Raw genomic sequence first — 23,828 nt, 5'->3', positions numbered from 1 at the left:
CCGGGAGAAGAAAGGCCTGTGTTCCCCCACAGAACAGCGCCTGGCCGCTATGGGGCACATTGGGGGAAGAGGGGTTTGCAATCCCATGGATGCGAGGAAGTGGACGCCACGTAGGGCACTGTAATAGTGATACGTAGGTAAAAGGTTAACTGGTTACCTGGTAAGTATTAGGCTTACTGGCACGCTCACCTGGTAACCGGTGAACCAGACTTGGCCAAAACCCAGCAGACAGCCCGCCCGCCTGCCAGGACCACCCATACTGGGCCAGCCCACAGGGTAGGATCCCTGCTCCACAGGGGCAGTTGAACTGCAACCCTGGCAGAACCCCAGGGGCTCTGCATCAGTGCTCCAGCATTAACCAGTGGAATTTTCATCATTTAACTAGTTACCCATTCAAATAGTTATTTACACCCCTCCCTGGTGCTCTACCATCACCAAGCTGGCTGGAGGCAAGAAGCAGTTTAATAAGCTTTCCCTGCTGAGGCTAGAGGCGGGAGCAAAGTAGAGAGAGGTTCCTGACCCCCCGCGTCCCAACAAAAGGCAACACCGCAGCCAGCTGATACAGAAATCTTTATTCTTTTCAAATAAAGACAGGCTGGGGCGACCTATTGGCCCTGGCCTGTGAGCCTCGCAGCTCAGAGCACAGTGTCACTGATAAAAACAGGCCTCGAGCAAGGTTAATACACCTCCCTGCTACAGGCAGGAGGACTTGGCACAGAACAGGAGCCAGGAGCCTAGTGGGCACGGTGTGAACACGGATGACAGCGAGAGTCAGTGATTGGTCAACCCCCGGCTCCTTTCGAGCAAAGCTGAATGGGGATTGGCTGCTCGTGGTTGCGGCTGAGCTGTACTCCAGCCCTCCTTTCCACCCACGCCAGAGACACCAGCGGTACTGCCGGCCAACTGCATTGCTCTAGCCGGGCCCCCCCGGCACACCCACCACCATCTGGCCCAGGAAAGTAGCCGCACAGCAACTGCAGGCTGCCCAGCTCGGTTCCCCTTCAGCACAAGCCTCAGGGATGTAGCCAGGGCCCAGGCTGCTAGCAGGCCCCCGAGCTCCACTTCCCGCCGTCAATGAAGGGACTTAAACGCTCAGCGCCAAGGCAGCCCAGAGCCCCGGGGGCCAGGGAGGCTCTCGCTCCCCCATGCAGGCACTTTCCTCGCTCACCAAGACAGCCGGAGCTCCCCCCACCACCATCCTAGATCCTCTGCAGGGGTAACGGAGAGACAGCCCCGCCCGGAGGCAGCTGATGCAGCCACCTCCTCTCGTTCTTTCCCCCCGGGACCCAGTTGCTGAGAAGTAAACACACACACACACACACACACACACACACACACACACACACACACACACACACCCATGAACTCCGCGCCCCCAGCAACGGCACCACCATTTCCTTCCCAGCTTTTCCCCTGGAGAACCCGAGGCAGAATGACGACCTGGTCCCGCAGAACGGTTTCTAGCAGCGCCACTGTCACGCTAATGACAAGTGCCAGGATTCCTCGAGCCCACCCGTCACCCTCCTCAAGCCCTTCATCACGCTGCCACCTGTGCGCAGCGTCAGGGCCGGGCTAAGGACTTTCCTGGGAAGGCCTGAGAAGCTGATCCTTGCTCAAGGGGCAGCAGAGGCTGCTGCAGTGTAATACACACAGGGCAGTGTGTTCAGAGGGCTCCCAACTCAACCCAAGCAGCTTGAGAGCAGACGGTGGGCAAACCCTGCCTCTGATATGGTAGTTCACACGCACCTCCCTCCATCCCACCCGCACCGCCACCTGCTTTCTCCAGCTTCAGGGGAAAGGTTATTCCAACACCAGGAAGATACAGGAGCGGCTGCTAGGTTCCCTGCGACAGCCCCTGAGAACCAACAGTCGACATGGAAAGGACACTTGCAGATCACCCGGCACAGGCAAGGAAGACGCCAAGAAAATGCGACTGGTGCAGATCCGGTTCCAGCGTATCAGGGTCCTCTGATGCGCTGCGCATCTCGCCAGGCCGAGAGAGGAACGTGCCCAGGTTCAGACCTGGCCCTCCTCATCCACAAACACTTCTGCAGCACTAGAACGAGCTCGCTTCAAAGGTGCCCCCAGAAAGGCGCCCACTTCAAGCTGGAAGTTAGGGGCTGGGTTACATGACATGCAGTGGGGCTTTTGACTTGGATTGGCACAAACACACTTTTTTTTTAAATCTCGGAGGTGGACAATACAGCTCCGAGTTCAAGAGGCACATGACAGCCCTCACTGCTGCATGTTTTTCCAGCACTGGGCTGCCTTTCAACTCACAGCCGTGACCTCTGCAGCTATGGCACAGAAAAGGGGAACACAAGCAGAATAGCCTAAGTGCACCATACACACTGCTGCTGCCCGGGTAGCGACAGCCACTGTGTTCTCTGCTAGGCATTTTCTTGCTCTTTCGTTTTGCAGTATGAAGGCCAAACCTTTCGGCTGGGTAAAGAGAATGTTGGAGAGATCTCTAGGCATAGCTGCTGTGATAGCCAGCCATACCCAGGAGACAGCCCTCACCAGAGTCCTGCTCCCTCTCGGGTTGCATAGCTGGACAACAAGCGACACGAGGGCAGAGAGTTTAAGTTACACCCTCTGCAGAAGTTGAGCCCGATCCTGGGACGTGCCAAGCGACCCCGTATTCCCAATGACATCCACCGGACTGGAATGTATCTGCCAACATCAAGAATCGGGCCCCTGTGAGATTCAAAGTCTTTGGTCATAGATGGTCTCACCCTTTAAGCACAGACGTGGGGCGGGGGGGATTTTAGAGAGAGCAGCTGAAAAGGGATTCTCAAGCAACACAGCCACCAGCTTTAGAGCTCATGCAGCCACAGCGAAAAGCCAGGCAGGCAAGAAATTCCTCGCTGCTTCCTCCCCGGCGGGATCGATGACGCCGTTAGCACAAAAGGCAAGAAAATCCAGGACATACTTCACATTCTTCCCCGCCCCGCGCCAGAGCCCACAGACTAGAAACCCAAACAAGCTGCACACGCCACGTCTGCAGCCTGATTTTCCAGTTTGAGAGAAGGTTTCTTCCCTCACCAGTCTCTATGCAGATGTGGCCTTGCGTTGGGCGGCTGGACAGAGCAAACTCGCAGCTAGGACAGGGGAAGGAAGCCAAGAAAGGAAATGGATTGGAACTGGAGTTGAAGACCAGTGGTAGGTCTTTGGGTCAAAGTCTGGGAAACTGAAATTAAAGGCACACTATAGACTCAAAGAAGTTGTCAGTACAAGCATCAAGACAGCAAACATTTCACCGACGACAACATACTAAGTTAAAGCTGGCTGGGTAAGAAGCCACAGAACAGCCCTAAACTGGCGTGGACTGCGGAGGTAGAAACGTGGTTGCACTCAAGGGCAGGAGGTCTGGTTAGTGGGGAGAGATGCGGACAGAAGTCGGGATTCCTGGGTTCTGTTCCCCCGCGTCAGTGACTTGACTGTGCAATTCAGTTCGCCTCTAAAATCGTACCCAGATTCTGCCCACAGGCTTTAATTGGTCTCTGCAAAGTGCTCCCAGGTCCCTGGGAAGGCGTGAGGGGAATAATTACCGGGAAGTGACAAATGAAAGCAGCAGAGACTGGCGGCCCTGCAATCAGGAGGAACAAACTGGCCACGTGCAAGGAGGTCAAGAAACTGCAAAGGCCCTGTCAGCACCCAACACTAGAGCGGTGGCTAGGCGAGAAAAGGGCCAAGCACTGACAAGCGGCTTCTGTAAGAAGCAGGCTGGGGAGAAACGTGCAACGGGATTAGGCCCTAGAGGGCCAAACACTGAATCAGCCACTCGGGCAGGAGAGCGGAGGTTTGGGCAGTGACACGCCGCAGGCGGGAACACAGAACAAGGAGCAGGAGTCAGGGGAGACCCGTATGGTCCAGGCCAGCGACTCTGGTCTGAGGCACTGGGCCCAATGTCAGACAGCCTGTTCCGCCGGTGGGAAGAGGCCGCAATGAAGAACCTGCATTGCATCTGCCGACTCCAGCTGCCTGCTCGTGGCTCGCTCCCAGCTCTGGCTCCCGTGACGCTGGGATTCCTATTGGGCCAAGAGGACACAAGGAAAGAGGCTGCACTAACTCCCAAGAGGGCTCGGGGCCAAGCAGCACCAAGTTCCAAGAGGAGGGAGAAGAGAAGCCAGAGGCTGACGCTGGGAGGCATCCAGCTGCTTCGGGCACTGAAGACGCTTCCTGCAGAGAGGGGGATGGTTCTGGGAGGACCATCCCAGGCAGGAGATGCAGATACCAGGCGTGGTGACTTGACACAGGCAGCCGCGTTCCCGGCAGCCGCTGCAGTGCAAGATACTCGGCCGGCTGAGCAGCAGCAAACTCGGGAATTTGTCCTCCTGGATCCAGGGCTCGCCTGGCTCCGAGCAACCGAGGTGCTTGATATGCAGGCTCTCGGGGGGAGAGCGTAGCAGCAGAAGGCCAAACTCTGCCCTCATTAGGGAGAAAGGACTCAGTGCTCCAATGGGTTTCCAATTCCACAACCCAGCACTGGCTCTGGAAGGCCCAGCCAGCCTTTTTTGCCCAGCCAGCCTTTTTTGCAGCCAGGATTCAGGGAGGTACAAAGTCAACTTTGGGAAAAGAGCAAGGATCATGGCGAGGTGGGCCTGGTATTAAGGAGACCTTCCAGAGTTTCTCCCCCCCCCCCCCCATCCGCCCCTGCTCTGTGCTGCTGGGAATGGTGCCCAGAAGCACCAAAGCAAGCCCGAACCCCCCAGACCCACGGGTTACAGCTAGTAACTGCGCGACGGGAGGCAGCGCTAATCTCAACTGTTCAGATTATCGCAGGGTGACCAATTCTCAGCCAACGCTCTTCCCCAGAATGGAAAGAAAATGCATTGCCAGCAGCAGGTGGCCTGAAAAGCTTACAAAGCAAAAAAGCCCTCCCCCCACTCCTGCAAACACAGCGCATGCCGAGTGACCGACGCGGGCGCTGAGCGACAAAGGCAGCTCCAGAGGCCACAGTGCCGAGCGCTTGAGGCAACAGGTCTAGAGGAGCCTGCAGATCGGGAAGAGACTCTACCGGCGAGCGCACCGACAGGCAGCCACCGCACACGCCGGCGAAGGATAGTGGGGAAGAGGAGGTGCCCAGCTCGGGAGAGCAGGAGAACCAGGTTCCAGAGTGGCCGGTTAGAAACTCCTTTCCCAAAGGGCTTGGCTCGCCAAACATGTCAGGAGCCAACGTCTGGACAACACATTGATCAAGGGCCCCGGCATTCCAAGCCCCCTGTGCAGCTAGTGTACCTGGGAACACCAGCTGGTCTCTCCCCCCAGCTAGGCATGAGGCTAATGAATTTGCAGGAGCAGCTCCCACTGCTGGGATGCTCTAGAAGTCCAGGTCCGGACAGTCACAGCCATAGCTGCAAGGAGTGAGAAGACATGTCTCAGCCTCTGGCGGTCAGAGGAAGAGGAGAAAGGAACACTAAGGAACTCGCTTGTGGACCATTCTAACTTTCAGAGTCAGGAAGAGCCCAGGTCCTTGGACAAAGACTGGACCCTCTCGCAAGTGATGAAAAGTAGCCACTGCCAAACCAGGCAGCTGGCCAGAGATTGACCCATAAATACTGAAGCCTTCAGCTTTCGTATGGCGGGGCAACTTTGAGGGAGACTACAAGTCCCAGCATGCAGTGGGCTCAGCAGACAACAACAGCTCCCCTCAGAAGCTTTGCATGATGGGAGTTGTAGTGCCCAGGCTGCCATACCTACATATTAAATGCTGCTGCAATCTACTCCCATTTTAAGCCATGAAGACAGAGTCCCTTGGGCTCCTGGTGAACAGATGACGCCCAAGTGGGCAGGCCGTGACAAAGGTATCTCCCCACCACTCTGTCCAGCTCACTGGCCCCATCCCACCTTGGCGATCAACTCAAGAGGATAAAGCTAGCGGAGGCTACAGTCCCCTTCTCCGCCCTGCAGCTTCTCCAGCTCCAACGACCGTACCAGCTCTTGCACGAACTTCATTTCTGAGGCCACCTGCTTGGCCAGAGTTTCGTAGCGGTTCTCCAGCTTCCGGTAGCGCCGTTTGAGCCCATTGGCCACCAGCAACGTGCTCTTGGTCTCCTCCTGGGTCTGCTTTTTCAGGGCCTCTGTCTTCTGCAGCTCCTGACGGATCTGGCGCAGGTCCTGGCTGATGCTCTCATTCTCCTCCTTGTACCACGATTCCTTCTCTTCGTAGATGGAGCGCAAGGCATCGATGTCCTCCCGGAAGGACTTCTTGTTCCGCTCCATCTCCCGGAGGCTCTCCTCTGCCGCAGCCACCTCCTCCAGCACCTTGGAGAAGCGCTCGAAGTTGATGTAGGTGTTGTTGGGAGGCATGCTGGAGTGGGACTTGATGGTGTACTCCTTGAGCCGAGTGGTCTTGAGACGCCGTCTCTCCGGCTTCTTGCCATTGTCTTCATTGCGGACGTTCCTCCGCTTGATCACCTGCAAGGAGAAGACGGGAACATTCAGTGCTCGGGTACCTTCCAGGGCCAATCCCTTTCCCCTCCCACTCCAGGCTGTGCCTTGGAACAGCCCGACAGCAAGCCCTGCAGTTGCATTCACAGGCTGTGTCTAGACGGGCCAGTTTTTCCGGAAAATCAGCCGCTTTTCCGGAAAAACTTGCCAGCTGTCTACACTGACCACTTGAATTTCCGCAAAAGCACTGACGATCTCATGTAAGATTGTCAGTGTTTTTGCAGAAATACTATGCTGCTCCCATTTGGGCAAAAGTCCTTTTGCGCAAAAGGGCCAGTGTAGACAGCTCGGATTTGTTTTCCGCAAAAAAGCCCCGATGGCAAAAATGGCGATCGGGGCTTTTTTGCGGAAAAGCGCGTCTAGATTGGCATGGACGCTTTTCCGCAAAAAGTGCTTTTGTGGAAAAGCGTCCGTGCCAATCTAGACGCTCTCTTCCGCAAATGCTTTTAACGAAAAACTTTTCTGTTAAAAGCATTCCCGGAAAATCATGCCAGTGTAGACGTAGCCACAGTGTATACGCCGTGCATGGTTCACGGCCAGCTCACACATGCTGAAGTTCCACTACCACCATGGGGCATACAAATACACATGGAGAAGTGGCCACCGGTCCCCCACGCCACTGCCGGTAGAGAATTCCACACCATTGTTTTTCCCCTACCCATGCTTCAAACTTAGGCAGGAATCAGCTTCTTCTAGACCAAGTCAGCTACATCAGCTACACTGGAGAAAGTCCAGCGGAGGGCAACCAAAATGATGAGGAGGCGGGAGCACATGACCTATGAGGAGAGGCTGAGGGATTTGGACTTGTTTAGTCTACAGAAGAAAAGAGTGAGGGGGGATTTGAAGCCTTCAACTTCCTGAAGGGAGGTTCCAAAGAGGATGGAGAGAGGCTGTTCTCAGTGGGGACAGATGGCAGAACAAGGAGCAATGGTCTCAAGTTGCAGTGGGGGAGGTCTAGATTGGATATTAGGAAAAAACGATTTCCCTAGGAGGGTGGGGAAGCACTGGGATGGGTTCCCTAGGGAGGGGATGGATTCTCCATCCCTAGAGGTTTTTAAGGCCTGGCTTGACCAAGCCCTGGCTGGTTTGGGATTGGTCCTGCCTTGGGCACGGGGTTGCACTCGATGACTCCTGAGGTCTCTTTCAGCCCTAGGATTCTATGATCTCTCTGTGCCGCTGGGGGAAACGAGAAGCAAATGCCTCTTGTCTTACGGGCTAGGCCACATGCTGTTGACAGAGCAATTTTCAGACACCAAGCTGAGCGGCTGACTCCGGGGGGGGGCCGAGGGCACGCGGTGCCTATCCAGGGGTGTTGCACCGTTTGATACTTTTGGGACCCGGAAGCCAGACCAACCCTGTATTTTTACCTTAATCCAGGGGTGCTCCAGGCTCTGGGCAATCGTCATCCGCTTCCTGCAATGACATTAGGCCCGTTCGTTAGGCTACAGCCGCTTGACCAAGCTTTCAGCATTCGGGTCACTAGGCTTCCGGCGAAATCCGCAGCCAAGAGAGATGGGCCCGTTATTCGCAGTCCCTGCTTGAATCCCACCCAGCGCCAGCCTCCCGCCCGCTGCCTTCTTCCCACACCGCACTGTGTCACGATTCCCCCTTCCTGCCCTGCAGGCCTAACCACCACCCAACGCCAACCAGCCGCTCTGCTCAGTGCAGGATTCCACAAGAGGGGAACTGGCTTTCAGAGCTACCGCAACGGCTACTAGAGTCAGGGAGACACCATAACCAGCCCAGCGGCTCCCTTGGAACCCGCACACCTGGAGCGGCTTGGGGGAGGAGCAGTTGCTTTTGCTTTGAGACTACTGAGAGAGAGACTGGAGCCTTCGGATGGCAGATAAGCAGCAGTGAGAGGTTACAGGCATGAGAAAACAGCCTTTCTGGCTGACTGATGGCCTACAACACACCGGGAGTTTCAACCGACTGGTCTCGTACTTGGGATCTTTGACGAGCAGGCGCCGGATGAAGTCCTTGGCCAGCTCGCTGGTATTGCTGAAATACTCCTCGTCAAAGTCGTAGTTCACGGCGGAGATGTTCGTCAGCGTCTCCTGCTTCGTTTCGCCCAGGAAGGGAGAGGCGCCGCTGAGACTGCGGGGCGAGAGAAGACAGGTCCCATCAGACGCCGCCGCCAAATCTTGCCGCTCGCTCCCAAACACCAATTCGGCAGGCCTCACTCAACCCCGCCCCGAGGAACTAACATGGTTCCAGCAGCCGAGGCCAGAGTCACCGAGGGAGAAAGGCAGCGACCCAGTGCCAAAGCTGGGAATAGGACCCTCGAGTCCTGAATCCAACACTGTCTCCTGCATATTCATATAGAGAGAGAATAATACTCACAGGATGTATGTGATGACCCCGATGCTCCTAGGAAAGAGCGAGAGGATGTAAGATCAATGTTTAGTCAAGTCTTTCTTCACCCCCGGCTTAAGTCTTTTAGTTTTTCTACCAGTGGGCACGTGATACTGACAGACCGGTCCACCCTGCCACCAGCTGTCCCCAAGATTCCACCGTTCCCTCAGCACAGACCTTCGCCCACAACAGGGAATCCGGGGCTGGGTTATTTCATTAGAACCTTCCGGGATGCACATGTCACCCGAGCCCCACTGAGGCATCAAGCAATGACAGGCCTAACCTGAATCCAGGCCTACAAACCCGACTCTCCCCCCAAATGCTCGATTTAGCGGCATCAAGACCAGCCAGTCCAAGCCAGAGAGATAGGTGCGGTCCACCAGGAATGAAAGGCCTGCTCTCTTCAGCGAGGGAGGAATCACAGAACCAGGAATCGAGTGATTACCTGGGACAACAAACAGGCACCGGAGCGGGACAAAAAGACAAAGGGAGGGAATGAGATGGGGACATGCAGCAGACAGCAGTGGGGTCAGCAGGCGCCTGCCACAACACTGACGGGATTCGGGACACAAACAGGCCTCCCGGATGCAGAATTCCCTCCTCCTGGACTGATGGCCAGTGTCAGCCGACAGCCCGGCAGACTGTAGCAACCTGTTCATCTACAAGAACACGCCACACGCACATTAGCGCCGCAAGCCAGCACATGGGCAGCGTACGGCCCGAGCAGCATGCGGCCTGCTTCCTTCACGCTGCCCACGCAGCACACCTCACTTCTGGCTTAGGGGGACTCCCTTCCAGCAAAAAATGGCAGCTCAGTCTCCAGGCGCATTTCATTCTCGGTCTATCGAAGGAATCCGCCGGCAGGTGGCTACCAGAGAGGGGATGCAAGCACCTGCCCGCTAAGAACTGGGCCAAAGCCCCGCCCCACGCCAAGAGCTGTTCTACGATGGGCCCGTGTTTCCGTTGGAGAGCCCAGTCTACTCACCACATGTCAGCCTCCAGTCCCAAGGGCTCGTAGTTCACTATTTCCGGGGCTTTAGAAGGAGAAAGAGAGAGACACGATGTTATGGGGCAGGAAGAATCCACTGCAAGCAGCTTCTTTCACCTTGGGCAAGGACTCAAGCCCTCGCCCTGTGAGCTGTGGTGATACTGGACATGCCCAAGAGAAAAGGTACCAAATATTGCCCTGATCAGGGCTGCACCAGCAGCTTCCTTGGTCCCAGGGCTGTCTCGGACACATAGCTGGTGGAGCCCACGGCAGCTCCCTGCACGGGTTCAGCCTGCAGGATCGGAGGCAGCTCCTGGCAGGCAGAGCCAGCGAACTCCAGGGACCCCCCCAGCACGGCAGCGTCTGCCGGTGTTCCCGCAAGTCGCAGCGGCAATGTCGTCGTAGGTTCTTTGGCGGCGAGGCGGGGAACGAGGGAAGTAGGGCCCCAGCGCTCTTCTCAGGCACCGGCTTCTACACTCCAGTTCCCTACCGAAGAGCATCCTGCCCCTCCATGGGGACCACACCAGCCAATGCCCAGCCTGGTTTTCCCTCACTGCAAAACCCCCCACCCAAGCGCCACCCTCGCCCCGTCCCCCTCTTACCTACAAACTCTGGGGTCCCAAAGATGTTTTTGAACTCGTTCCCGGCTTCAATTTTGTGAGCAATGCCAAAGTCGATGAGCTTGATGCGGGGGCTCGGCACGTTCTTGTCCAGCAGCATGATGTTCTCAGGCTGGAGAGAAGCAAGCGCAGCTGATGGGGTGAGGCGTGTTCGTGGAGGCTTCCAGCAACACCCTCGCTGAAAGCCCCGTGCCTCCGAGCGCAGCGCCAGGCTGGCAAGACACACCCTGCGATTCCCTAGCCGCCCTCCCCCTCTCGGACTTGGTCTGCTCTACAGCTGGAGAGCTGGGGTTTCCGGCCAAGAGCGCTGCACAGGGGGTGCGGCTCGGCCGAGAACTCAGGCTGTCGGCCACAGGGTGGAAGGCTCCGGCAGCCATGCAAATAAGTCAGTGGAAGTGCTCATAAGAACATCCACACTGGGTTAGACCAAAGGTCCATCTAGCCCAGTGTCCTGTCTGCAACAGCGACCAATGCCGCAAGCCCCAGAGGAAGTGAACAGAACAGGCAATCATCAAGTGATCCCTCTCCTGTCATCCATTCCCAGCCTCTGACAAACAGGTCAGGGACAGCATCCCTGCTCCCTCTGGCTAACAGCCATTGATGGACCTAGCCACCGTGAAACTATCTAACTCTTTTTTCAGTTCCGTTAAAGTCTTAATCTTCACAACATCCTCCGGCAAGGAGTTCCACAGGTTGACTGTGCGCTGTGTGAAGAAAAACTTCCTTTTGTTTGCTTTAAACCTGCTACTTGTTTATTTTATTTGGTGACCCCTAGTTCTTATGTTACGGGAACAAGTAACTTAACTTTTCCTTATTCACTTTCTCCACACCCGTCACGATTTTATAGACCTCCGTCCTATCCTCTCTGAGTCTCCTCTTTTCGGAGCTGAAAACTCCCAGGCTAGTTAATCTCTTTTCATATGGGACCCGTTCCAAACCCCTCCACATTTTTGTTGCCCCTTTCTGAACCTTTTCCAATGTCAATGTATCTTTTTGGAGAGGAGGCGACCACATCTGCACGCAGTATTCGAGATGTGGGCGTCCCATGGATGTGTAGAGGCAATAAGATGTTCTCTATCCCTTCCCCCCACCCATTTTTAAATGATTCCTCGTGCTCCTGGTGAGGGCGAACGCTGCCAACTGAGAGGGCGAAGGTGAGGGCCCTGGGCAAAGTGGGGGGTGGCTCTGGGCCCCTCGAAGGGGCAGAGCTGGGGTTGGCCACCCCCAGCCAGCCCTTCAATATCACCTGGTATGCGCCGCCACCGTGGCAGCGGCCAGGAGCCCTGGGACCTTTACATCACTGGGCCCCAGGCCAGCTGCCCCTTTCCAGCCCCGTGTAGCACAGAGAAGGCCTCGGTCATCTTCACGACGTTTATCGCTCAAAGTAGGGATGTTACATATCGGTTCATTGATCAGTCGAGTAACCTCATGAGATGTTATCGGTTAGTCGACTAGTCTATAGCCCCTGGGGGCGGAGGCGGCAGCCACGGTACCAGAGACAGCAGCGAGGGGTGCCAGGTGGGATCTGGTCTGCGAGGGGAGCCAGTTTAAAAATATAAGAGTATTGTGTCCAGTTCTGGGCCCCCAATTACAGGAAGGATGTGGACGCATTGGAGAGGGTCCAGCGGAGGGCAACCAAAATGATGAGGGGGCTGGAGCATATGACCTATGAGGAGAGGCTGAGGGAGTTGGGTCTATTTAGTCTGCAGAAGAGAAGAGTGAGGGGGGATTTGAGAGCAGCCTTCAACTACCTGAAGGGAGGTTCCAAAGAGGATGGCGAGAGGCTGTTCTCAGTAGTGACGGATGGCAGAACAAGGAGCAATGGGCTCAAGTTGCAGTGGGAGAGGTCCAGGTTGGATATTAGGAAAAACTATTTCCCTAGGAGGGTGGTGAAGCACTGGGATGAGTTCCCTAGGGAGAGGGTGGAATCTCCATCCCTAGAGGTGTTTAAGTCTCGGCTTGACAAAGCCCTGGCCGGGTTGATTTAGTTGGGATTGGTCCTGCCTTTGGCAGGGGGCTGGACTTGATGACCTTCTAAGGTCTCTTCCAGCTCTATGATTCTATGATCCCCTCACCGACCAACTGCCTGTCAGCCTGTGTGGCTGCTTCTGAGAAAGAGGCAGCAGCACGGAGTAGCAGCAGTCCCTGCCTGGGGGTGGGGGAGACGTCTGAGCTCCCGGACCCAGTGCAAGCCAGAACTGAGCTGGGCTATCTGCCTGCCTGGCTCTTAATACACTTTAAATGCAGAGCTGCAGCAGGGGTAGGTCCCGGACTCGGCACAAGTCAGGACTGGGCCAGGCTGCAGGCCAGCCTGCTAAAAAACAGTAATGGCAGGGAGAGGGAAAGGTGCGTGGTCTATAGCATTAACCTCTACGCTTTTGCTTATCTGTTAATCAAGTACACTATTACATCCCTAGCTCAAAGCCCGGCTTTGCAGGCAGCCGGCCCTACAGCCTCTGCCTCGGGCTCCCTCCTGCCACATCAGATGTGGTTGGAGCCCGGCCGAAGCCGCTCCGATGCTGCCTCGTGAAGCGGCATGGACGTCGGCTTGCTCTGCCGCAGCCGAGAGAGGTAAAACCCCTGCGTCGACTGAGCGGCACAGGAATCCGCACGGCTGCGGTGGGACCGTTTCTACGTGGTTATTTTAAACAGCCCCCCACGACGCTGCGGCTGAGACGCCCGACTCAAACGACGCCGTCACTTTACACGAGCACGGGGGTGTATTCTGCTCCGGGGTGGCGGGTGGTGCCTCTCCCAGCTTCCCCTGAAGCACAGACTGCCCCAGCTGGGGGGTCAGCTCTTTGCACCTGTGTTTACAGGTGGAAGCTCGACTCCAGATCAGCCAGCGGGATTCTCATTCACCGACAGACCAGAAAACACCCAGAGTGGCTCCTCGGGGGCCAACAGCCTGGCACCATAGCAAGCAAAAGCCCAATTCAGCCCAGGTGCTGGGCTCAGGAGCCCTGGGAAACAGAGGCAGACCAAGCACTCGGGACCTTTCACCTCTCGCCTGGAAGACCACACTTCATTTCCCCTCCCCCGCGGCACCCAAGAAAAAGGAAGAATTGTTACAGGCTGGGGACCGACTGGCTAAGCAGCAGTTCAGCAGAAAAGTCCCTGGGGATTCCAGTGGATGAGAAGCTGGAGAGGAGTCAACAGGGGGCCCTTATAGCCGAGAAGGCTAATGGCAGATTAGGGTGAATTAGGAGGGGCATTGCCAGCTGATCTAGAGAAGTGATTATTCCCCTTTATTCAGCTCTGGTGAGGCCACATCCAGAGTACTGCATCCGGTTCTGGGCCCCCCTCTATAGAAAGGATGTGGACGCATTGGAGAGGGTCCAGCGGAGGGCAGCCAAAATGATTAGGGGGCTGGAGCGCGTGACCTATGAGGAGAGGCTGAGGGATTTGGGCTTAGTCTACAGAAGAGAAGAGTGAGGGGGGATTTGAAGCCTTCAACTTCCTGAAGGGAGGTTCCAAAGAGGACGGAGAGAGGCTGTTCTCAGTGGGGACAGAACGAGGAGCAACGGTTTCAAGTTACACTGGGAGAGGTCTAGGTTGGATATTAGGAAAAACTATTTCCCTAGGAGGGTGGGGAAGCCCTGGGCTGGGTTCCCTAGGGAGGGGGTGGAATCTCCATCCCTAGAGCTTTTTAAGGCCCGGCTTGACAAAGTCCTGCTTTAGGCAGGGGGCTGGAATTGATGACTCCTGAGGTCTCTTCCAGCCCTGGGATTCTATGATCTCCCTCCCGGCATAGAGCGGGTTTGATCTCATTTAGCTGGAAAGATCTAACGAGATCACAGCACAAGAGGGACCCGGCCTTGCCGGCAACGGGTCCATCCACGCTGTGAGTTGCTGCATCTGGCATTGCAGGGCCCCGGGCACCCTAGGCCAAGACTCACCTTCAGGTCAAAGTGCGCTATGCGCTTGGAATGCAAATAGTGGACCCCGTCCAGAATCTGCTTGAGGAACTGGGTCGCTTCCTCCTCCGTCAGGGACTCCTTCTCGGCCAGGAAGTCAAAGAGCTCGCCGCCTGAGACCAGCTCCAGGATCAGCACCACGTCAGTCTTGTTTTCGAAGATGTCGTGAAGCGTGATGATGTTGGGGTGCTGGATCTCCCGCAGGATGTCCACCTCCCTCTGGATCTCCTCCCGGCTCACGCCCCGCCGGCTGGACGACAGGCGCCGCTTCTTGATGAACTTGGCCGCGTACTCGAGGCCGCTGGACTTCTCCCGGCACTTCCGCACGATGGCGAACTGGCCACTGCGGAGGGGAGGGGGACACCTCAGTTAGTAAGACGGCCCCTCTCAGTGTGAGCACTGACCCCCACCTGGAGCGACCGCAGTATGGCAGCTACCGTCTGCTCATCTCTAAAGAGGCCTCCCATTTACACAGTTCCCTTCTGAGAAGGGTGCCGCTCCTTACAGAGCCAGGCAGCTGGCCAAGCCCTGAGCCTCTGCCTCCTCCATGCACCACTTGAGCAACTCAGGGAGCGGGGGCTCTGAAACGCCCCTTTCTTCAAGCGCCCATGGTGGCCGAACCGACCGACGCGCTGCCACGCCCAGTGAGATCCAGCGCCCGGGGGTTGTCAATAGGTGGAGCGTCAGAGGCAGGCGCAGGAATACACCACCGCGATGTGCCACAGTGCAGGCAGGGCGAAGGAGCGAACGCCCCTCCAAGCCGCAGCTGGAGTTCAACGAACATCCTAGAGCGCAACACTGGATGCCCCTGGCTGACTTTACCCCCATTATCCCACTGCGGCGGCTATTCTGATTCATACACATCCCGGCTCTTCCCCGAAATGTCGTCAGCCGCCCGGGCCGCAGGAAGCACAGCACGGCAGGAGCGTGAGGATGATGCGTCAACATTGGTGCAATATCCTGCTGATGCAACACTGCACGTCACGAGGCTCCATGCAGAGTGCCCCACGCATGGCAACCACAGTGGTCCCTTCTGGCCTTCAAAGCAATGAAGGTTCAGAAAAGGGCAGCAAAAACGATGAGGGGTTTGGAGCAGGTCCCATATGAAGAGAGATTTAAAAGATTTGGACTTTTTAGCTTAGAAAAGAGACTAAGGGGGGGGATATGACGGAGGGCTTTAAAATCATGACTGGTGTGGAAAAACTGAATAAGGAAAAGTTATTTACTTATTCCCACAATGTAACAACTATGGGGTCACCAAATGAAATGAATAGGCAACAGGTTTAAAAACAAACAAAAGGAAGTTTTTCTTCACGCAGCGCACAGTCAACCTGTGGAACTCCTTGCCAAAGGATGTGGTGAAGGCTAGGACTTTAACAGGGTTCCAAAAAGAGCTAGATAGATTCATGGAGGTTAGGTCCACCAATGGCTATTAGCCAGGATGGGTAGGAATGGTGGCCCTAGCCTCTGTTTGTCTGGAAATGGATAACGGGAGAGGAATCGTGTGAGAATTCCCTGTTCTGTTCCCTCCCTCTAGGGCACCTGGCATTGGCTGCTGTCAGCAGACAGGACACTGGGCTAGATGGACCTTTGGTCTGACCCAGTCTGGCCATTCTTATGTTCTTAACCCAACGGCTCGAGCGTGCCAGCCTCCATTGCAGAGCGCCCCACGAGGCCAGCTTGCTGGGGAGGCGTGTCCCTGTGCAAATGAACCAGGCCCCCGGGGCTGTAATGCCTAGCGCTGACAGACCTCTTCAGATTTGCAAGCACTTCGCAAATACTACATCGGAAACACACGCTCCCGCCCGTGATACATTCTGTGTCACCACCATTGGGCGAGCAGGAAAAGCGAGGCTCCGAGAGGTTAAGTTATTGACACATAGCGTCACCAGCAGAGTTTAAAAAAAAACAAAACCCACAGACCCAAGGGTGTCCTGAGCCCCAATACCTTGATCTACCCACTGGACAATACTGCCTCTGGAAGTTATTGTTCCAGGATCCCGGCCATGTGTTAATAGGGCTGAGAGCCACTGAACCAAACTGTAAGATCTGTACGTAATGGAAAGCACTTCAAGTCTGGGGGTGCTGCATTCCCACACCCCTAGTTGCAGCATCTATGTAGGGGGCCCCTTTCCTAGATTTAGGTGCATTTCTTCCCTTCATGGAAGAATCAAAATACACTTCCCCCCCCCCCCCACTCCTCCCCACACTTCTCTCCATCAGGCAGCTGCTACCAATGGGCTATTTACATTTTTAAGCAATGACATCAAGGCTCATTTCATTGGCTGGCGGCTGCCAGGCCTGAACTTTCCATATAAGGCTCCTGCTTGGAGAGGAAACCATCAGAGCTGAACAAATGCTGAAGGCGTCCCTAGCCCAACAGACGCCTAGCTCCCCCAGGCGAAGTCCCGCGGCCTGGGTGGATTAAAGAGCCTGGCACGGGCGAGGAAGAAGGGCTGTGAAAAGTGGAGCGGTGCACAACCCCACCTCTGCTAGGAAAGGCGGAAATAAGGCCACCTGGTCCTTAGCTCGCTCTGCTGGGACGGAGAAAGAGTTACAGGCCTCCGGAGCGATGCAGCCAGAGCCCTAGTGATCCCTAGTCCAGGGAACCACTGGCCACACTCCTTTTAAGATGCTCTTTCCCTTATGAGCATGTTTGTCTAACCCCAGTATGCAAGCAACTAGTCGACTACCCAATAAGCATGGGTAGTCAAGTAGTGATTCAACTAGTCCCTCTCCCCCCCCTCTCTCGTGCTGCCTCGTTCTGATAGAGGCAGCAAGGGGGGAGGGGAGCAGGAGCTAGTGATTAAAAGCTGGTTCCCTCCCCAACACCATCTCCAGGCGGTAAAAAAGGCAAAGGCATAGCAGGGGACCCGGCGTGAGCCAGGAATCAGCTGATTCCTGGCTTGCACACAGTCCCAGGCGCTGCGCCTTTGCCTCCCTTTAAAAAAAAATAAAAAAATCTTGTGTTCTTTCCCCCTCCCCTCTCATTTCTCTTTATGACCACAGTAGCCAGCAACCTTCCAAGCTGCCTGTCCAGGGGGGAGCAAGAGGAATCCATTATGCTCTTTGGTCCGCTGGAGGGGTTGGGGACACAAAAGTCCTTTACCCAGGGGGTGGGGACTCTGCCACATTTGGGCTCCCGGGGACTAGAGGAACCCCACCAAAAAAAACCCCTTTGCCTGCCATCCAGAAAGGCAGAACTATGCTGGGCCCATCTGCTGCTGCTAGACTTGAAAAGAGAATTCGGCTGAAGGGCCTCTGGGGGAAGGAGGCTCGAGCACACGCAGATTGGGGGGTGAGGGGAGGGCGCCCTCAGCCAGCTCCTTTCACCTGCTTGGTGATTCGGTTTCTTTTCTGTATGGTTTTCTGAGAAACAATCCCATTCCAGGAACATCCCATCTCCCTGGCGCAAACCAGCCCTTCATTTGCTTTAAGATAAGATAAGAGGAAGCTCTGTCAACTTTGGTGGTCCTAGCTCTTACCATTTGGGGAGGGATAGCTCAGTGGTTTGAGCATTGGCCTACTAAACCCAGGATTGTGAGTTCAATCCTTGTGGAGGCCATTTAGAGATTTGGGGCAAAAATTTGTCAGGGGTGGTACTTGGTCCTGCTGTGAAGGCAGGGGACTGGACTAGATGACCTTTCAAGGTCCCTTCCAGTTCTAGGAGATAGGCATCTCCATTATTTTTCTTTTCTTTTTCTTTTTTCATTTAGGAGGTCTTGAACAGACAGACTCACTCATTTATAGTAGATTCTCTGAGCAAAATGACTGATGAAGTATTAATATTTTATCAACTACAATTGGTTAACAACATAGTAAAAGCACCCGGATTGGTTAATAACTTACTGGTTAATAAATCTCGCAGTGTTTTAATATCATGTGCTGCAAAGAACCACAGGGGACTTGCTAAAGAACCACTTCTGGCTCATGAGTCTTAGTCCGACTATCTCTGTGTTAGACCATAAGCTCTTTGGAACAGGGACCAGGTCTTCCTATGGGTCTGGACAGCACCTGGAGCAAAGGCCTCCGTCACACGGGACCTTTGCGCTGCTGCAATAAATAGTCTCTCAATTATCAACACCAAAAACTTGGGGAGAGCTTCTCTTTCACGCCAGCCTGGCGCACAGCCAAAATACACACCGCTCTTGCATCCGAAGGGAGGACATTCTGTTTGCCTGCAACATGGCCACCCCCTCTTCCTGTGTTCTAAAGACAGCCTAGCGTCTGTCGAAAGGCAGAGATGACTCACGCCAGAAATGTGCCCCAAACAGGCCGAGCGAATGAGACACTGACGAAGAATGCTAAGGAAGCCACAGTCATCTCGTGGAGGCAGGGCAGACCCAGCCAAACAGGGGCATGATGGGAGCTCATGGGAAAGTCACATCTCCACTAAAAAGGAGTGAATTAGGAATACAAACGCCTGTAGGCCTGTCACTGCAGGCTCTCGCTCATCAACTCAGTGAATGCAAAAAAACTAGGCACAGTGGAACAGCTCCTGCAGAAGAGATTGAGACGGCCTATCGGGCTGGCTGGCACTCTGCTGACCTGAGAAACTTTCCCATCAACAGTAGAATTGAAACTGGCCCAGTCCCATACAAAATTAGGGGAGAAAGATAAGAACGTAAGAACATAGAACCATAGAGCTGAAAGAGACCTTAGAAGGTCATCAAGTCCAGCCCCCTGCCCTAGGCAGGACCAATCCCACACTGGGTCAGCCCAAAGGTCCATCTCGCCCAGTGTCCTGTCTCCAACAGTGGCCAATGCCAGATGCCCCAGAGGGAGTGAACAGAACAGGGAATCGTCAAGTGATTCCTCTCCTATCACCCATTTCCATCCTAGCTAATAAGTATTGATGGACCTAACCTCCGTGAATTTATCTAGCTCTTTTTTGAACCCTGTTTAAGTCTTCGTCTTCACAACACCCCCTGGCAAAGAGTTCCACAGGTTGACTGTGCACTTCCTTTGGTTTGTTTTAAAACTTGCTACCTATTCATTTCATTTGGTGACCCCCTAGTTATGTTATAGGAACAAGTACATAACTTTTCCTTATTCACTTTCTCCATACCTGTCATGATTTTATAGACCTCTATCATGCCCCTCTCCCCTCCTTAGATGTTCAACAATTCCCAACCTGCTCCAGTTTTCAATGAGCCTCACTCGGCCCGCCCCTGGGGGAAGATAAAGGATCCCTTACCCAATAGCGCTTTCTCTGGAGAATGTTAGACAAAGCAGCCTTGCCTAACACTTTAAGACCGCAAATGAGGGAGGGAACCCCGCACGTGACTGAACACGCAGGGTGGGAACGTGAGGAGACAGGGTGTGGTGACCAGAAGTGGAATCTGACTCAGGTAGCAAAAGAAATGTTGTTTTAAGTTCATGACAATAAGCGATCAGGCTCTCCGTTTCATGGCCACAGCACAGCAACCCCACCCCACCACCCCCGTTAGCACGCTCACCTGCCAAGTTCTTCTCCCATTTCATAATGGTCCTCCACGTTCTCCTGCCTGAAGGTGGACATGGCTGACAGACCAAAAGGAGCCTGTCTCACCTTTCAGAGAGCCAAAGATTCCTCTGCTTTACATGCACCAGACCACTCAGTTCAACTCTGGACACAGACAAAGGAAAAAGGAGAGATTGTAATGTCCTAGTCAGCCACAGCCATTCCAGGGCTATGGGATGAGCAATAGAAGCCCTGAATGACACAGCAGCACCTGCTCTAAACTGGCAGGCTAATGGATACACCAGAGGCACGAGCCCGGCTGTTACGTTGCATCTATTTCTAGTTCATTCGCACCCAGCCAAGGCAAAGCTGGTGCCCACAGTCTGCTCTCCAGGGTTATGATTCAGCGCCCCCGCACTGCTTGTGGGAAGATATGGCAGATTACTAGCAGCGGTATGACAGTAGCCCCTCAAAACTACAAGCAGAGCCACATTGTGCTGGGTACTGTGCAGACATAAAGCAAGAGATAGGATGGCAACCGCTTCAAGCCAGGGGGAGCAGCAGCACCCCCATTTCTAGCACCTATCACCTGCCCAGGGCCCCACACCTAACTCTCCCACCTTCTCCTGACCCAACACAGGTATCCCCACCCCTAACTCCCTCAACCCCCCCAACCCTCACACCCCACTTCCTACTGCCAGCAACGCATGGCTCCACACCTTACCCCCAACCCCCACAGATCCCAGCCTGCCCCCCGCTGCCCTACCCCATCCCCAGCCCACCCACACACAGCTCCACCGGCTCCCCACAGCCTCCCTCCTGGCTCTCCACCCCACCACCGAGTGCTCTCTCTCCTCACCCCACATAGCCCCCCAGCCCAAACCCTCCTCACCCCACAGTCCCCCATCTTACCCTCACCCAGCTCCCCAACCCATATAGCCTCCCATCCTTACCCCAGCCCCAGATAGCTCCCGAACCTCCCATTGCCCCCAAGCCCTCCTCACCCCATAGCTCCCTGCCCCCATACGGGTCCCTGTCCCCGCCCCAAGCCCTCCTCACCCCATAGCTCCCTGCCCCCATACGGCTCCCTGTCCCCGCCCCAAGCCCTCCTCACCCCATAGCTCCCTGCCCCCATACGGGTCCCTGTCCCTGCCCCAAGCCCTCCTCACCCCATAGCTCCCTGCCCCCACACGGGTCCCTGTCTCCGCCCCAAGCCCTCCTCACCCCATAGCTCCCTGCCCCCACACGGGTCCCTGTCCCCGCCCCAAGCCCTCCTCACCCCATAGCTCCCTGCCCCCACACGGGTCCCTGTCCCCGCCCCAAGCCCTCCTCACCCCATAGCTCCCTGCCCCCATACGGGTCCCTGTCCCTGCCCCAAGCCCTCCTCACCCCATAGCTCCCTGCCCCCATACGGGTCCCTGTCCCCGCCCCAAGCCCTCCTCACCCCATAGCTCCCTGCCCCCACACGGGTCCCTGTCCCCGCCCCAAGCCCTCCTCACCCCATAGCTCCCTGCCCCCATACGGGTCCCTGTCCCTGTCCCCGCCCCAAGCCCTCCTCACCCCATAGCTCCCTGCCCCCACACGGGTCCCTGTCCCCGCCCCAAGCCCTCCTCACCCCATAGCTCCCTGCCCCCACACGGGTCCCTGTCCCCGCCCCAAGCCCTCCTCACCCCATAGCTCCCTGCCCCCACACGGGTCCCTGTCCCCGCCCCAAGCCCTCCTCACCCCATAGCTCCCTGCCCCCACACGGGTCCCTGCCCCAAGCCCCCCGCACTGCCCCCCAGCACAAACCCTCCTCAACCCTGCCCCCGCATAGCCCCCAGCCTCACACGGCCCACGGCCCCCGGCCCCAGCCCTCCTCACCCCACGGGCCCCCTGCCCCAGCAGCCGCAGACCCCGCGGGCGCTGCCCGAGCCTCCGCCCCGATCCGGCTCCAGAGCCCGCACCTGGGCCCGGGGCCGCCGCATTCCGACACTCCGCCTGGCTCCGCTCGCCATTGGCCGAGCCGCGGCGCCACGTCACCGCCGCCGGCCCGGCCCCGAGCGCGCCATTGGCCGAGCCGGACGCGCGTCACAGCGGGGCGAAGTCTCGCTCTGCGGGCCACAGCTGCGAGCCCGAGCGGGATTCCCAGGAACGCCCCCCCCCCATGGCTCCCCTGGCCTCCCCCTTCCCGCCTCCCCCTCCCCCTAGGACCCCCCTTTCCGGCCCCCCCATGGCTCCCCTGGCCTCTCCCCCTCCCCCTAGGACCCCCCTTTCCGGCCCCCCCATGGCTCCCCTGGCCTCTCCCCCTCCCCCTAGGACCCCCCTTTCCGGCCCCCCCATGGCTCCCCTGGCCTCTCCCCCTCCCCCTGGCCCCCCCTGGCCTGGCACCCCCCCCTTCCGGCCCCCCCATGGCCTCCCCTGGCCCCCCCTCCCCCCCCCCCCCCATGGCTCCCCCCTCCCCCCCCCCCCCGGCCCCCCCATGGCTCCCCTGGCCTCTCCCCCTCCCCCTAGGACCCCCCCATGGCTCCCCTGGCCTCTCCCCCTCCCCCTAGGACCCCCCTTTCCGGCCCCCCCATGGCTCCCCTGGCCTCTCCCCCTCCCCCTAGGACCCCCCTTTCCGGCCCCCCCATGGCTCCCCTGGCCTCTCCCCCTCCCCCTAGGACCCCCCCCGGCCCCCCCATGGCTCCCCTGGCCTCTCCCCCTCCCCCTAGGACCCCCCTTTCCGGCCCCCCCATGGCTCCCCTGGCCTCTCCCCCTCCCCCTAGGACCCCCCTTTCCGGCCCCCCCATGGCTCCCCTGGCCTCTCCCCCTCCCCCTAGGACCCCCCTTTCCGGCCCCCCCATGGCTCCCCTGGCCTCTCCCCCTCCCCCTAGGACCCCCCTTTCCGGCCCCCCCATGGCTCCCCTGGCCTCCCCCCCTCCCCCTAGGACCCCCCTTTCCGGCCCCCCCATGGCTCCCCTGGCATCTCCCCCTCCCCCAAGGACCCCCCCATGGCTCCCCTGGCATCTCCCCCTCCCCCAAGGACCCCCCCTTCCGGCCCCCCCATGGCTCCCCTAGCCTCCCCAAGGACCCCCCTTTCCGGCCCCCCCATGGCTCCCCTGGCATCTCCCCCTCCCCCAAGGACCCCCCCTTCCGGCCCCCCCATGGCTCCCCTGGCCTCTCCCCCTCCCCCTAGGACCCCCCTTTCCGGCCCCCCCATGGCTCCCCTAGCCTCCCCCAAGGACTCCCCCTTTCCGGCCCCCCCATGGCTCCCCTAGCCTCCCCCAAAGATCCCCCCTTTCCGGCCCCCCCATGGCTCCCCTGGCCTCTCCCCCTCCCCCAAGGACCCCCCCTTCCGGCCCCCCCATGGCTCCCCTGGCCTCTCCCCCTCCCCCAAGGACCCCCCCTTCCGGCCCCCCCATGGCTCCCCTGGCCTCTCCCCCTCCCCCTAGGACCCCCCTTTCCGGCCCCCCCATGGCTCCCCTGGCCTCTCCCCCTCCCCCTAGGACCCCCCCTTCCGGCCCCCCCATGGCTCCCCTGGCATCTCCCCCTCCCCCAAGGACCCCCCCTTCCGGCCCCCCCATGGCTCCTGCCTGGACCCCCCTTTCCGGCCCCCCCATCTCCCCCCTCCCCCAAGGACCCCCCTTTCCGGCCCCCCCATGGCTCCCCTGGCATCTCCCCCTCCCCCAAGGACCCCCCCTTCCGGCCCCCCCATGGCTCCCCTGGCATCTCCCCCTCCCCCAAGGACCCCCCCTCCGGCCCCCCCTGGCTCCCCTCCCCCTCCCCCAAGGACCCCCCCTTCCGGCCCCCCCATGGCTCCCCTAGCCTCCCCAAGGACCTCCCCTTTCCGGCCCCCCCATGCGCCCTCCCCTCGCCCCCTCCCCCAAGGATCCCCCTTTCCGGCCCCCCCATGGCTCCCTCTGGCCTCGCCCCCTCCCCCAAGGCCCTCCCCCTTCCCGGCCCCCCCATGGCTCCCCTGGCCTCTCCCCCTCCACGGCCCCTCTCCCTTCCCCCCCCCCATGGGCCCTTCCCCTCCCCCTCCATGGACCCCTCTGGCCCTCCCCCTCCCCCAAGGGCCCTCCCCCTTCCCA

General features: G+C 57.8%; 1 protein-coding gene across 2 annotated transcripts; it reads right to left on the bottom strand.

Moving 5' to 3' along the window:
• Positions 1-557: 557 nt before the first annotated feature.
• On the bottom strand, positions 558-21,876 carry DAPK3 (death associated protein kinase 3). Of its 2 annotated transcripts, none has more exons than XM_075903006.2 (9): positions 21,723-21,876; positions 19,793-19,941; positions 14,316-14,676; positions 10,399-10,528; positions 9,794-9,842; positions 8,797-8,823; positions 8,398-8,550; positions 7,821-7,866; positions 558-6,420 (listed from the first exon to the last, which is right to left on the bottom strand). In XM_075903006.2, exons 2-9 carry the CDS (start codon positions 19,852-19,854, stop codon positions 5,878-5,880), a joined length of 1,371 nt encoding a protein of 456 aa, XP_075759121.1. In that variant the 5' UTR covers positions 19,855-19,941; positions 21,723-21,876; the 3' UTR covers positions 558-5,877. The 2 variants fall into 2 exon arrangements, with proteins under 2 accessions (XP_075759121.1, XP_075759120.1); XM_075903005.2 differs by having other exon boundaries at positions 21,640-21,791.
• Positions 21,877-23,828: the final 1,952 nt, after the last annotated feature.

This window comes from Pelodiscus sinensis, chromosome 32 (assembly GCF_052426305.1).
Source record: "Pelodiscus sinensis isolate ZL-2025 chromosome 32, ASM5242630v1, whole genome shotgun sequence".
Classification (NCBI taxonomy): domain Eukaryota; kingdom Metazoa; phylum Chordata; order Testudines; family Trionychidae; genus Pelodiscus; species Pelodiscus sinensis.
Note: the sequence above shows the minus strand (reverse complement) of the source record. Positions and strands in the feature narration are given on the sequence as shown.